The 13,650-nt window shown below is 36.5% G+C and overlaps 1 protein-coding gene across 2 annotated transcripts in view; it reads right to left on the bottom strand.

Annotated features, from left to right (window-relative positions):
• FDX1 (ferredoxin 1) overlaps window positions 1–13,650 on the bottom strand; it is a 54,097-nt gene that overhangs the window by 38,224 nt on the left and 2,223 nt on the right. The window contains exons 2-4 of one of the 2 annotated variants that reach the window (XR_015796104.1): window positions 13,076–13,200; window positions 11,089–11,218; window positions 837–972 (exon numbers count right to left, since the gene is read on the bottom strand). Coding sequence is in view for 1 of the 2 variants with exons in the window: in XM_007430823.4 (XP_007430885.1) it covers window positions 9,585–9,699; window positions 11,089–11,218; window positions 13,076–13,200 (370 nt within the window). In the remaining variant the exon portion in view is untranslated. Of the gene's footprint in view, window positions 1–836; window positions 973–8,905; window positions 9,700–11,088; window positions 11,219–13,075; window positions 13,201–13,650 lie in introns of those variants that run through there. The other variant, XM_007430823.4, reaches the window with a different exon arrangement.

Below are 13,650 nucleotides of genomic sequence, written 5' to 3'. Positions count from 1 at the left end.
TCAGATATCAAAAACAGTAAAAAATATAAATATCCACATTAAATTAGCTAAACAAATCATATATACAGTAAAAAGACTATATACATAAAAAGACTATAAACTTCAAGATGGGGGCACAGAATCAATTAGCCCATGAGCCAATTCCAATGATGTGAGCCCCCATCAGATCCTGAGAGTGTGGGCACACTGCACCTCAGGTGGTAAGTTGTTCCACAGAGCGGGGGCCACAGAAGAAAAGGCCCTCTTCCTAGACCCTGCCAGTCGAAATTCCTTGACCGGTGGGGTCCACAACATGCCCCTTCTTCTGGATCAAGTGGGGCAGGCTGATATAACAGGGGCAAAATGGCTCCTCAGATAACCTGGTCCTGTGCCATGAAGGGCTTTAAAGGTAATAACCAACACCTTGAATTGGACCCAGAAGCAAACCGGCAACCAATGCAGCTCATGTAACAGAGGTGTTATATGAGCCCCCTGGGGGCATTCAAAACTGTCCATGCCACTGCGTTTTGTGCCAGCTGTAGCTTCCGGAGGGTAGCCCCATGTAAAGCGCATTGCAGTAATCCAACTGGGAGGTGATCAGGGCATGAGCGACCGTGCGGAGAGCCTCCCAATCCAGGAAGGGGCATAAATGACGCACAACATGAAGTTGTGCAAAGGCCCTCCTAGCCATGACTGCCACCTGTCCTTTGAACAAGAGTCATGAGTCTATGAGCACCCCCAGATTATGTGCTGGGTCTGTCTGGGGTAGTGCAACCCTGTCAAGAACCAAAGATGATAAACTCCTAGATCTTGAGGCTCCCTGTACCCACAGCCAGAGTTCAATGCTTTGTTCTTACCTGGAAGGGAGAGAGAGAAGGACCTGGCCTGAAAGTGGTTGACTCCTTGGGGTGTGTGTAGGGATGAGGATAGTAAGCAGTTGTTATCTGGTCGGTTGGTGGTTAGGAAGGAGACAAAAGAACAGGAGCCACTCTGCTGTAGAGGGAAAAGGGTTTTTAAAAAACTCAATATGGGGTTCCTTATGCCGAGTTAAAATTCCATAATTTTAGAGACAGTATTTGGATATAGGACCACCACCTGAAACTCACCAATAAGCTTTAGCAATGTCTCTTCTGAGCTATTTGTTTTAATCATTATTTTTCCAGACAGGCTATGAAGCTAAACTCTATAGTTGGGAAACCTGACTAAATCCTAGTATATTTTGGTATGACTTTAGTTGATCTGCAATTCCTTAAGGTACAGTTCATTACACTTCCTATATGTCATACATGACACAGCTTTCCATACAGAGGTCTCCAGATATTAGCATCTAATTTGTATAACCTTCTCCCTGCTTTTGTTATAATTGTTTTTTAAATTTTCTTTATTTTTGAATAAACAATGTTATATGAAAGAAAGCTCTAGATGAATCATATACCAAACATAAGAATCATATATCAAACAGAATATAAATTACAGGGATAAGAAAAATTAAGCTGCATGCAGGAAAAGCTATGCTTAAAAAGTAGATTAAAGCAATAAATTAAAATTTAGCAGATTAGAAAGTTGCTTGAGAAGCAAATCAGATGCCTGATGGGAATAATATTTACAGTTCGTGAAATATAAAGGATAACCTCTCCAGAACACCATTACGGCACCCATAGGCACGAAGGTGCCTATAGATGTCTTCTCCTATCAACTTTAATTTCTTTTTAATTTTTTAATTGTTAAAAAAGTAAATCAGAAGCTAGCTACCATGCTGTAAAGCAGCATCCTGCTGCTAGCATTTATTTGAGAAGGCCTCTAGGCCTTGTATGGGCCATACAATAGAAGATACTCTCAATTCAGTACTTTCTGGTATGTGTGCAAATTTGTCATAAGTGTGGTGATAGAGACCTTTCTATGGTGATGATGGCAAGAAACACCTCAACATTCTATGATAGGCTGAAGGCTACCAAATCTGGGCGGCAAAACTCTAAACTACCACTAGATGGCAGAAAAGGGATAGAGCATTTTCTGTATCTTGCTATATACCCCCAGTAGGACCCAACTATATGCCTTTTTTTTCAGAACATTCCAGACATGTTGGTCATACTCAAAAGCCAGGAATTCCTGTGCCACAAAATTTGAATGAGAATTCCTTGGGCAAAGAGCTCATGATTGTTTCTATTTCCCATATATATTTCCCATGAATGTTAGTCCTAATTGTGGGAGAAAATAGGTGAGATCCTGGCTGCATCAAATCTGTTCGCTTACTACAGCACTGAGTATCCCATTTGCCCCTAAAATAAACACTTTTCTTCCACTAAAAATAGTGTGAACATTGCATATGGTGGAGAGTCTCTACTTCTTTGCTCCACAATACATTTCTACAACCTTTTTTGTGTGGCATCTGTTTGCTTATTTTATATGCTGGCAAAGTTGACTGTTCTCTGAAATAAAGCTTTTGTCAGAAAGATCTCCCTTCTAGTTATATTGCTCATTTGGGAACAATGCTTCTTCTGGATGCAGAAGTTATTTCTGTGTCAAACAGGAGAAGGCAGACAAGTCAGATCTTTATTATTTAAAGTCTGATCCAGCTACGTTTACATTTACATATTAACAAATATGATGTGGACCATGGTGTGTAAATTCTTGACCGAGAACTTTGTAAGTATGACACCAGCCTGCTCACACAGGCAGGAAGAGAGTCCCCCAACCCAGTTGCATTTCTAGTGACAGTCTCCTCCCTTTGGAACAGCTGATCCTCTGAAGTCAGGCTAGTCCTTGCCCTTGATCCTTTAGAAACTGGGCTAAACCCATCCTCATCCATAGAGAGTTTGGGTTAGAATTAGAATTTAGGTTATGGGATAGATGAAGCAGAAAATTAACTATGTTAATAGTTCCTTGATTTTCATGGACATTATAAATGTAAACAGATTGTAAGCTGCCTAGAGTTGTTTGAGTAGGTGGCCTACAAATAATTGTAATAAATAAATAACAAATCCCTCCCTATTCAGGTGAGAAGAGGCAGGGGCATTGCAGAAAGGATGACAAGGTGGGAACCAGTGGGTCTTACCATCTCCCCTCAGTCTCAGATTTAAGCTTGGAACTTCCAGAAAACTAAAAAGCAAGTACCGTAAAACTGAATCAGGAAGGAGCTTCACATTCAAAAGGTGTAAGTGTCTACTCAAGATTACAGTATGATTATTCCTTATTTCCTGTGTTGCTTATATAGTAACCTTCAATTTCCTTCTATAATGATTGTGATCAAGGTTTATTGTATTTGCCCCAGCTCAGTTATTGTACATTTGTTACACTCTGGGCTCTTTGCATAGCAGATTCCCCACCACCACCTTGGATCTGCCCCAAGCGTATATTCTACCCAACACCTTTTTATGGAAGATTCCTTTAAGATGCTTTTATCAGCATTGTGCTGCTTATATCATCCACTCTTAACTGTTTTTGCATGTGACTGCCCAAAGTTAAAATGGAAGCTTTATGTATTGTTTTCTTATTTTTAATAAAGTGTATTTTATATCCTGTGCTATTGATCAAAGGAAAGTGGGGGAGCCAATTTCTCTAGCTGCATGCCTCAAAGCTACAAGTAGTGTTTTAACATTTCAGTTTTAGCATTTTTTTCACTTTTTGGTTATGAGTCAGGCCATAGGCTATGGAGATCTCTTCTTTTGCAACAGGTTTAAGTGGGGAGATGCCAGGTAAAGGTACCCCAAAGCAGATAGGTGGTGGCAGTAGAAACTATCAAGCAGCTACCCCACTGTTTTTCAAACTTGGCAACTTTAAGATGTGTGGACTTCAACTCCCAGAATTCCCCAGCCAGCCATTCCCCAGAAGATGGGGAAGATGAGGGCAGAAGATGATGTCAAGGTGTGAAAGAAACAAAAACAAAAGACCCCTGAGAGTGAAAGGTTGAAGGCTCTCACTTTTTATTCAGCCCTGTCTTCAGAACTGTCACCAGAAGTCCAGGTCAACTAATGGACATATTTATTTTTACTTTTTAAACACTTGATTTTCTAAAAGAACCTCTCTGTTCAAATTGGTTTTGACCATCTTTCTTATTTTGCCTTGATCTTTGACCAAGGATACATTTTGATATGTTTATCCCATGAGGTACCTCACTCTTCCAAGACTTTGATTAATAGGATTAGTAGCACACCCTGACCCTAACTTGACTTTGTCTCTCTGGGAGAGCTTTTCCAGGAGGAGCAGTTTACTTATTTGGAAAAAAGATTCCAAAGTAGGGGTCCTTACCCTTTTTGGGGCCATGACCCCCTTTGAGAATCTAATGAAACCCATGGACCCCTTCTCAGAAAAATGTATTTAGATGCATAAAATAAAATATGTATATATAAATTGTGTAACAAAGGAAACCAATTATGCTCAAATACAATTATCAAAATATTACTGGCTTGTATGGATATTTAGGTACAAAAGAACCTTTGAAATACAAACTGTGTTGACCATTATGAATTACATGGCTTTGGAGAAAAGGGTATTGCACACAATAAAACGTATTCTGGTTTCACTTTTTAAAGGTATAATAATTTTAGATAGTGAGATTTATTGAAATCAACACTCATTTTTGGAGTCTGGAGGCCATAAATTACTTTGTTGCCTACATTATTATTGAATGAAAATATAAATTAAAGCTAAATTTCAGGTAGAGGTTAGTGAAAATAAAGTTGTAATTTTATATCCCATCCAAGTTCATGGACATCCTGAAAACTATCCACAGACCCTCGGGTTAAGGACTCCCTGTGCTAGCGGAAGTATAAAAAGCTTCAGAAGTCACTTCTATGACCCAGTACAGGAAATCTCCCAATAAACCCTTTCTTTTTATCTAGAGATCTGGCTTTATTCATTTTAGAAGGGAATTTTTCATTAAAACCTCCTCAAGACCACATGGTTCCATAGTTTTGAGTTTCAGGACAGGCATAATAATCTCTGCATTCGGGGCTTAAGGCAGAAAGATCCAAAGCACCTCCCTTTCTATTTTCCTAGAGTTGGGCTGAAGGAAGATGTCCTGGCTAAGAGGGCTAAGGACTTTCCAGTTGGACAGACAGAGAGCGTCAGGAATCATAGCTACCTTTTTCTGGGGAACTCCTGCAAAGGGAATCTGCCAGAGAGGATTTATGTCATCACCCCTTCCATTTTACAGTATATATAAAAAGAAACATGATTGGTGATACAGGTTAATGTGTCTGATCTTGCAGGAACAGGATTTTGGAGAAATTTCTAAACACAAGAGAACTGCACTCATCAGGAACAACCTGAGATTGAAAGCAGCTGGAAAATAATAATAATAATAATAAAAAATAACCTACTCCCTTTTGGAGGATTTACCCCGTTTGCCAAAAGGAGAACAGAGAAAGGTCAGTTCAAAGTTGTTATCTCAGTACCAAGTGTTACAATTTTCTCCAGCCGAATATGCTGTAGATATTTTAGCTGCAGTTCTCTTCATTCCCTGCAGGATAAAAGGAATTGTAGTCAAAGGCATTTTTAAAGTGAAAGGTTAGATTATTTCTCTGTTTTGGCAAAAGTGGCAAAGTTCAATAGATCCTACAGCGTGGAGCTATCACTAAGGAATTGTTCTAGAAGTTACATACACTTTTATAACCCTGCCATTTTGGTAGACAACCCAATTTGATTTGAAGAGGTAAACAGAATTTGCTTATAAATACCACAGGTTTCAAGAGAACACCAAAAAGGTTAGTTTCATGCAATCCTTTCAAACAGAAATCCCAGATGAGCCTTTACTCTGTAAGAGATAAGCCAGTCAGAAACAAAAGGAAAATCACTGCATTCTGAGAACAGAAAGTAACTTATTCTCCTTCCCAGCACACAGTAATCTTCAAGATCTGAAATTCCTGAGATGAAAAAAGCCCATTATTTTTTTTAAAACTTGTTTTGCAGACAAGATATATTTAATACTTGTTTTATAAGAAACTTCTAGATCAAGCTTTTCACTAGGTTGTAATTAGTGGGAACTGCAACAAAATATTTGTTTGTGTAATGCTCTTCAGAATGCCAGCTAGCAAGGCATGCAGAGAATTGGTTCATGTTAATGACTGTGTTTGCACAACTCGATTAGCCAATTGTATTTAACCAAGTGTTGTTGTTGTTAACCTAATGAGGTCAGAACTGTTCTCAAAAGACCAAATTTATTATGGACCTATCCAGTTATTAAGGTCTACCGAGAGGCCCTTTTGAAGATGATCCTGCTGTCAAAGGCCAATCCTTCTGGCATAAGGAGAGGACCACATCCTGTGTTGCTCTCAGTATGCATCCCCTTTGGGGATTTGGCAAATCTCGGCATTTCTTTCACCGATCTTTTTTTTTTTTTTGGTTAGATGATTTTAGTATTTAACTTTAATCCATGTTTTGTTTATATATTAACTTCTGTTAACTGTTTTCGGTGCTCACCAGAGCAGAAGGTGGAGTATTAATTCAATAAATGCTTAAATCTTTCTTGATCTGAAAACAAGTTGTACAATCCCTGCAAAACTGAGCAAGAGTAATTTCCTGAAGTTGCTGCCAGCCAGTCTTGACAACTGATACACATTTCAGTATTTGAACCTGCTCAAGCTAATACACTTTGTTTTTCCAGTACACTGGAGATGTGATGCTTCAAATTATGTACCTACTACAAACTAATTCAACAGAAAACGGTCAAAGCAGGGAGCATCATTAATTAAAAAATCATGGGAATCCACCAAAGCAGCAACTGATTGATATATAAAGTGTGATGCAGGTTTGGCAGATAGAATATCTTTTAGCAGAAACAGTGTTATTTCCTCAAACACTAGATTTTAAAACAAACGTTTCTTCTGATCATTCATATGGCATTTCTCCAAAGGACAGTCAATCCAGATACAGCCTCCCACTGTTCCCAGAATTAGATGCAATGGCCCTTGGCAACAGCCAGAGTCTAAAAAATTGATGAAGTAACTCTTCAGGTTCCAAACTATTGTCACAGTACAATAGTACACAGAACAAGCAGGCATTAGAAATGAAATGTTATTCGTTTCTATCTCCCACCTCATACTGGTAAAATTATCAGTGATGGAAAACGTTCTAAATGGGCCTATGGACTCTTGCATCTGCTTGTGAATTTTTCTTCCACTTTAAACCCATAGTTGATAAAAGAAACACAAAGCATGGCCAAGAGTCCAGGAATGCAGCTTTGGCTTTTCTATTAAAGCCAGATGTACTAAGCTGTGGTACAAGACACAATAGTGCTCTCAAATCTCTTTTGCGAAGACTTCACAATTGGGCAAACAAAGCACACTCACAAAAAAAATTAAGAGTTGAGTGATGGTCCCCCTCTGCCAGTTCTTCTCGGTACGGAAGCTTTTTTGCCACAACCAGTGTAACTAAGGAGGAATGTAATACAACTTTATTGTGTGGGGAAGGGTTATGATAAAGTGTTTATTTTTTATTGTTCAAATGTCACACACCAAAACATGTTCATTTCAAATATAGAAGATTAGGGCTGGACCAGCTGTCAGCCATGAAAGCTCTTTAGGTGATTTTGGATAAACCATTCTCTCTCAACCCAACCTATCTCAGAGTATTATTATTATGGGGGAAAATAAAACACCCAACTGTATGGAAGATATTGCTTCAACCATTTATATTTGTTTTAAGAGAACTCTTTCTTCCAGTTAAAGATTTCCTGATGATTGCTAATATTCAGAAAATGAAAGACATCTGCTCATAAGGAAGCAGCTTAGAAAAATAGAGACAAGGTTTATTTTCAGATTCTTAAAACAACTGAAAAATACTAAGTACTTCTTCAGCAGTTTAAATAATCAATATTTATAAGTACAAAACTGAAACTAAGTATTGATACTAGTTTACATTAGTTTAATTTTTCATACCAACAATTTCAAGAAACATTTTCTTTTCCAAGGAAGCAAAGATCAACTTGACAGTAAAGTCTGTTTGTGTTTGTCATTTCATAACTGTTGTTTTGGTCGATGAAGATAAATCAAAATATCCAGTATCTATGAAGTTTTTTGTCAGTAAAATCTAAGACATTTACGTAATATTAATTTCTTCCCCACCTTCAAAATACAGACGAAGGAACAGAGGACTGAAAGCATAACCTTTCCTTCTTTCCTCCCTCCCTCCCCCCTCCCCTCTCAAATGGATTCATTATAATCTATGTGGCTATTTAATTCTTACAGACTGATTGAGGAAGATGACAATGTTTATTTTTAACTTAGCTTATTTAATGGCTTGGTACATACTGGAAATAATTTAATCACATTCTTTTATATAACATGCCATACAACACAAATTAATGTCCTATGTAGTCTAGAAGGCCCGTGCTTCAGCATATATGAAAGACTTCAAGAAGATGGAAGAGACCCAAAAGATCTATGTAAGAAATACCATGGCTTTGGTATTTCTATTTAAGAAATTTCCTACATGGCTTTGGACCAGTGTACCCAAAGGAATGCATTTCCCAGCTGTCTATGTGCTGAGATAATCTGAGCCCCTCATTCAGGTGCCTGTGCCATCAGATGTGAGATGGGTGGTAGCTGAAAAAAGCCCATTCTCAGTTTCTGATGTTCTCTAACCAGAGAACCTCGCCTGATTGTTGCTATTTGTACCAAAAAAAGACAATTTTATTTTAAAATTTTAACTGTGATTATATTGTTGCCAGTTTTAATATGTGGATAGAAGAGGAAATGGGTTAGAGTTGGACATTTATTTATTTATTTATTAAATTTATATGCCTATAAAGCCCCCATGGCAATGCAATGTATGGCTCCCTCTCAGTGACATCTTGGGAATAAAACATCTGTTCATGAAATGAAACATACTACAAAAACAGAAATGTGAATGTATTGTCAAAGGCTTTCACGGCCGGAATACGATGGCTGGTGTGGGTCTTCCGGGCTGTGTGGCTGTGTTCTGGAAGTTTCTGGAAAACTTCCAGAACACGGCCACACAGCCCAGAAGACCAACACCAGAAATGTAAATATTTGCCTATACAACTTCCTCAAAATAATATGGTACTTATGCAGTATTCCTAATAAAAAATCTTTTAAAATGCTTCTGACATGTTGGCCACAATATGGCATACAGCTATGCATATGCAACTCCTATAAGTCTCAAGAGGACTTTGCACAATTACACAATTGTACAATTAATTTATGCCAAAACTGATCAGCTGATAGTGACTAGTATCACTAGTGACTCATTCTCTGGTAAATGTACTGTCAGTGCCTCAGTATGAAAAATATAATTTAAAAGGGGACTTTTATTTTGAGCTACTGTAAACCCAGCATGTAATTATTACCTCAGGAAAACTTGAATGCAACAGCAGTGATGATGTGTTATTAAATGAAAATAAAAGCAGCTATTTCCTTACAAGGAAAGTGCCTGCTCTTTAACTGTATTTTATCATGTGTCTATCATTCTACAAATCCCTTCTAAATCTCTTGTTTTATCCTCTTAAAATAAGGCTGACTGTAATTTTTAAAAATTCATACTTTAACACAAATAATCAAAGGATGAGTATTTGCAAATTTCATTAAAAAATTAAAAATAAGTGGTAAAATATTTTTAATATCACAAAACATGCCCTAAGCACTAGTTTAAGAATTATTGCTCATATCTATACTTTGTCGGGCATCAGCAACAGCTTCAGGCACTCGGACAGTCATATTGTTCATATATTTCTTCAAGCAAATTTGACAACCCAAACGTGATCTATAGAAGGAAAAAAGTATATTGCATCAAAGACAATATTATAACACTGTACTACTGTAATATTGCAATTGTAATATTACAATTACAATATTACAAACACCACTTGTAAGAATATATTGATGAAGTAATGTCTATTCAGAATTACGTGTAAGGATAAAAAACTAAAAAGAAAGAGTTTCTATAAATACTTAGCCTTAAATCAGCTTTTCTCAACTTGGGGCCCTCCAGTTGTATAGACTTCAACTGCCAAAATTCTCAGCAGTGACCATGTTGGCTTGGCAATTCTGGGGGCTGTGGTTTCTACATCTGGAAAGTGCCTTGACTGGGAAAGACTACTTTAGACTTTTCAATCTGCTTTGCATATTCACTTCTTGTAATTCACACATTTTCTAGCTAAGGTAGAAAGGTAGAAAGAGTAAACTTTAAATTTCCTACATCCAATCTGTACAACATATATTGTGATTAACTCTTTATTCCTTTAACTTTTTGATATAAGATCACAAGAAAGGATAATTCCAGAAATATTTCAAGTTACACAAACAGAATAAGGCAACGCAGATTATTTGCAAAGGTAAAGCTTCATGGAAGAGTAACTTAAATAAATGAATTTCCTTTATTCTGTGAAGATATAACATTGTTTTAGATATTAATTCTGAGACGCCACTAAGCAAACCTTAGAAAGGTAAAGAAAATAGGGATTTACAAACAATACCTTGCACAAGAAACTTAACATTCCAGCTGTTTAAGGGTCAAAGTTTAGAGCCTAAGACTGGACAACAAAAGTTAACTTTGTGATTAGGTTTGGATTAAACTGGTAAGCTACCGTTAACTAAATGCTGAAGCAAAAATGTCCGATCCTCTCCTGACCTGATAACCAGTAATACATTGCAGATAAAAAAACTAGACAGTATAATTCAAAGCAAGGATAAGCAAACACACTAGCTAGGGGGCACATTTGGAATTTTGAAAGTAGTAGTGAACATTCTACCAAAATGTTCATTAATGGCAGCCACAGTGGGTATGTTCAATCACAAAGTATTAATGAACTTAATTCATACCACACTCTACAGAATTCCCTCTCACTCCCTACTGTTCCAGGGCATCTTTGTTTTCTGAATAGGTGAGCACACTTCCAACAGAATTCTGGACTGTAGCTTTTTGATATAAGAATGCTTATAGGGCCTATGTTTTAATAAATAAAATGATACCATCTCTCCTTTTAAAGTCTAAAAAATAACAGAGGACAGGTGGAAAAGGGAGCATGATGCCTGTCAAGAGTAATTTCCATGGACAGATAAGCATTGCCTGTCCTTGACCTAAGCAGCATGTGGTCAACTGAATGACAACTGTTAAGATATTCTCATAGATTTTATGTTGATTCTACCTTACCTTTCTGTCAAGCCATAGGCAAGATCCAGCATATCCATTTCTTCATCTGTAATTGCATCTAATTTTTCAAATATGTGGTCTTCAAAAATTAAGTGACACGTAGAGCAGGCAAGTGTTCCTTCACATGCACCTAAAGATGAAACAATTAAGCACACATTTAAGAGCTCTCCATTACATTTCAACATCACTGAGTGTTCATCATTCAACATCAACATTGTCCCATACATTAATGTGAGACAACCACATTCGTACAGAAACTTCGCATTTCATGGATATTAAGTGTATGATCTTTGAGGGGGGGAGGGAATGGAAGGATTTATGCTGTTTCCTCCTCATAATTAACATTTCACAGTTTGGCAAAACAGATGTATGAAATAAGCTTAAAGTGCCATGAAAGTTGTAACACAAATTAGTTTGTTAACCATGAAGCAATAGTCTTGTTCACAATTTTCAGTAAAGTCATTTTCAGTAAAGTCACTCACCCCACATGTATTGGACTAAATCTCCCACGATTCATAACTACTTTCTGGATAATTTTAATTCAACATATCTGAGGACACCAAGCTGAAGAAGGCAGAGTTACAATATTTGTTCCTCTCTCCTTTCAAATAGTTTAAAGATATAGTAAGAAGCATCAAAGGCAACATTAATTGTGACAAATTAGTATAATGTATGCAGAAGACGTATCCTGATAGTACAAATAAACTACAGATATGTTTAGATCTGTACAGATACAGTACAAATAAAGATAAAACATGAATATTTGTGTTGTAACAGCAACAGAACCTTTTAACTGAAAGAAAATTATGCTAAACAAGAGAAGGATTTCATCAAGCAGGCAAATATTTAAAACATGAAACATCAGCATATTATTTGTGCGTCTGCCATGCCCCCTAGTGACATAAAAAAAGTTGGAACAGACACAATTTTCTTTTTTAGGCATTATCAATGTAATTGATAATTTAGAAGATTGAGAATTTAAAATGTGGACAGTATTTTTAAACTTTCCAATTTTACTTTCTGTATCTGGAATATTAAAAAGTGTGAAGTCAGTTTTAAGATGCCATATGATTCCAATATGCTAACACATGCAAATTAGTTTGAGGCTAATTTTTTGTTTTCTGGAAAATACTATTATGGCTACCCTTCTGGAAATCTGTTACAATTTCCTGATATTTTTAGCTCTGTTAATCACAATTTATCTACGTTTTAAAATGCTTGTTGTTATGCTGTCTATGTTTGTAAGCTTCCATAAACTCACTGAAAAAAGGCTGTATGTCTTTGAATAAATAGATTTACTAAAGTGGCACTGGACTCAGTGCAGTGCATTAGAGACCCTTGGTGAGATAAAGCATCAAAGAAACCAAAACTGGGAAGGACCATGTCTAAGTCCAAAGAAGAAGGCAGGATAATTGTCGTAGCAAAGACAGCAATATAAACAGAAAAGCAGCTGGCCACTAGCTTTATATGTTTCAGAAGAATTTACATATTTTATTTAAGCCACAATACAATTTGTTTGCTTTTGGCTTAGTATAGCTGTGGATCTTATCATTATGTCTGTAAATATTTGCTGATGGGTTGAGGTTACTTTGAACTTTGCTGCCATCTCTTGTCCAAAAGATTATGGTTATAACATGGTTTGTCATTTAACACAATGTACAAATCCAGCCTTGGGTGTCCAAATTCAGTTGTATAACCAAGATTCCCCCATTATATATAGAGGACTCTTTCAAACTGAGAAGCAGAGCTGACTTCAACTGGACAGATTATATAGAAGGATAAACTACATGATGTGAGAATAAACACATACCTGTTGAAATATTACACAAACCAACAATATTAGGGCATTCTTTTTACTAATTTTAGTAAAAAAAAAACTTATACCAGTGATGCTTAGAAGTGATTAACTTTGAATCAAAAGTCACCAAGTTTCAATTTTTAAAAATGAATTTAAATTCCTTATAGGAAAGTAAATACATTTACTTACCAAATCCATCTATGTCTAGATTGTTATCTATCACAACATCTAGAAGTGAATCTCCAACCTTCCCTTTGGCTGTTAGTTTATCACCATCACGATTTATAAAGTGCACTGTAACTTTTTCTTCTGAGCTGAAAAAAATAAAATAATCCAGTATTTTATTATTCTGTTTTAATCCAATTTTTCACATGCTTTAATTACTCCAATTCTGCTCCAATCTCCATCAGAAAAACCACTCAGCTCAGAGTTTAGGGACTGAGCATTTCCATAGCGCCTATAATTATTTATTTTTCACATTTCTATCTCACAGCAACCAAAGGCTCTCAGTAGTTTACATAATATAAAAACCAATTAAAACATCCATAGTACAAACTTTCATAAAAACAGCATAAACCAGACATAATGCAAACAGTTAAAAACAGAAGTTAAAGATGGCATGATAAAGTTAGGGAGAGGCTCTTGGAAATTTTTAATAACTTCCAGAACATCAATAAGGTCATATTTAGTAACTTCTAGAACATCAATAAGGACTGATCATTACTGGGATGTTGTTCTACACTGTCAGTGCTGCTACTGAAAAA

This window comes from Python bivittatus, unplaced genomic scaffold (genome assembly GCF_059951505.1).
Source record: "Python bivittatus isolate LINGU-HERP-01145 unplaced genomic scaffold, Pbiv_v1 ctg000340_np1212, whole genome shotgun sequence".
In the NCBI taxonomy this organism is placed as follows: domain Eukaryota; kingdom Metazoa; phylum Chordata; class Lepidosauria; order Squamata; family Pythonidae; genus Python; species Python bivittatus.
This window is presented reverse-complemented; position numbering and strand designations above follow the sequence as displayed.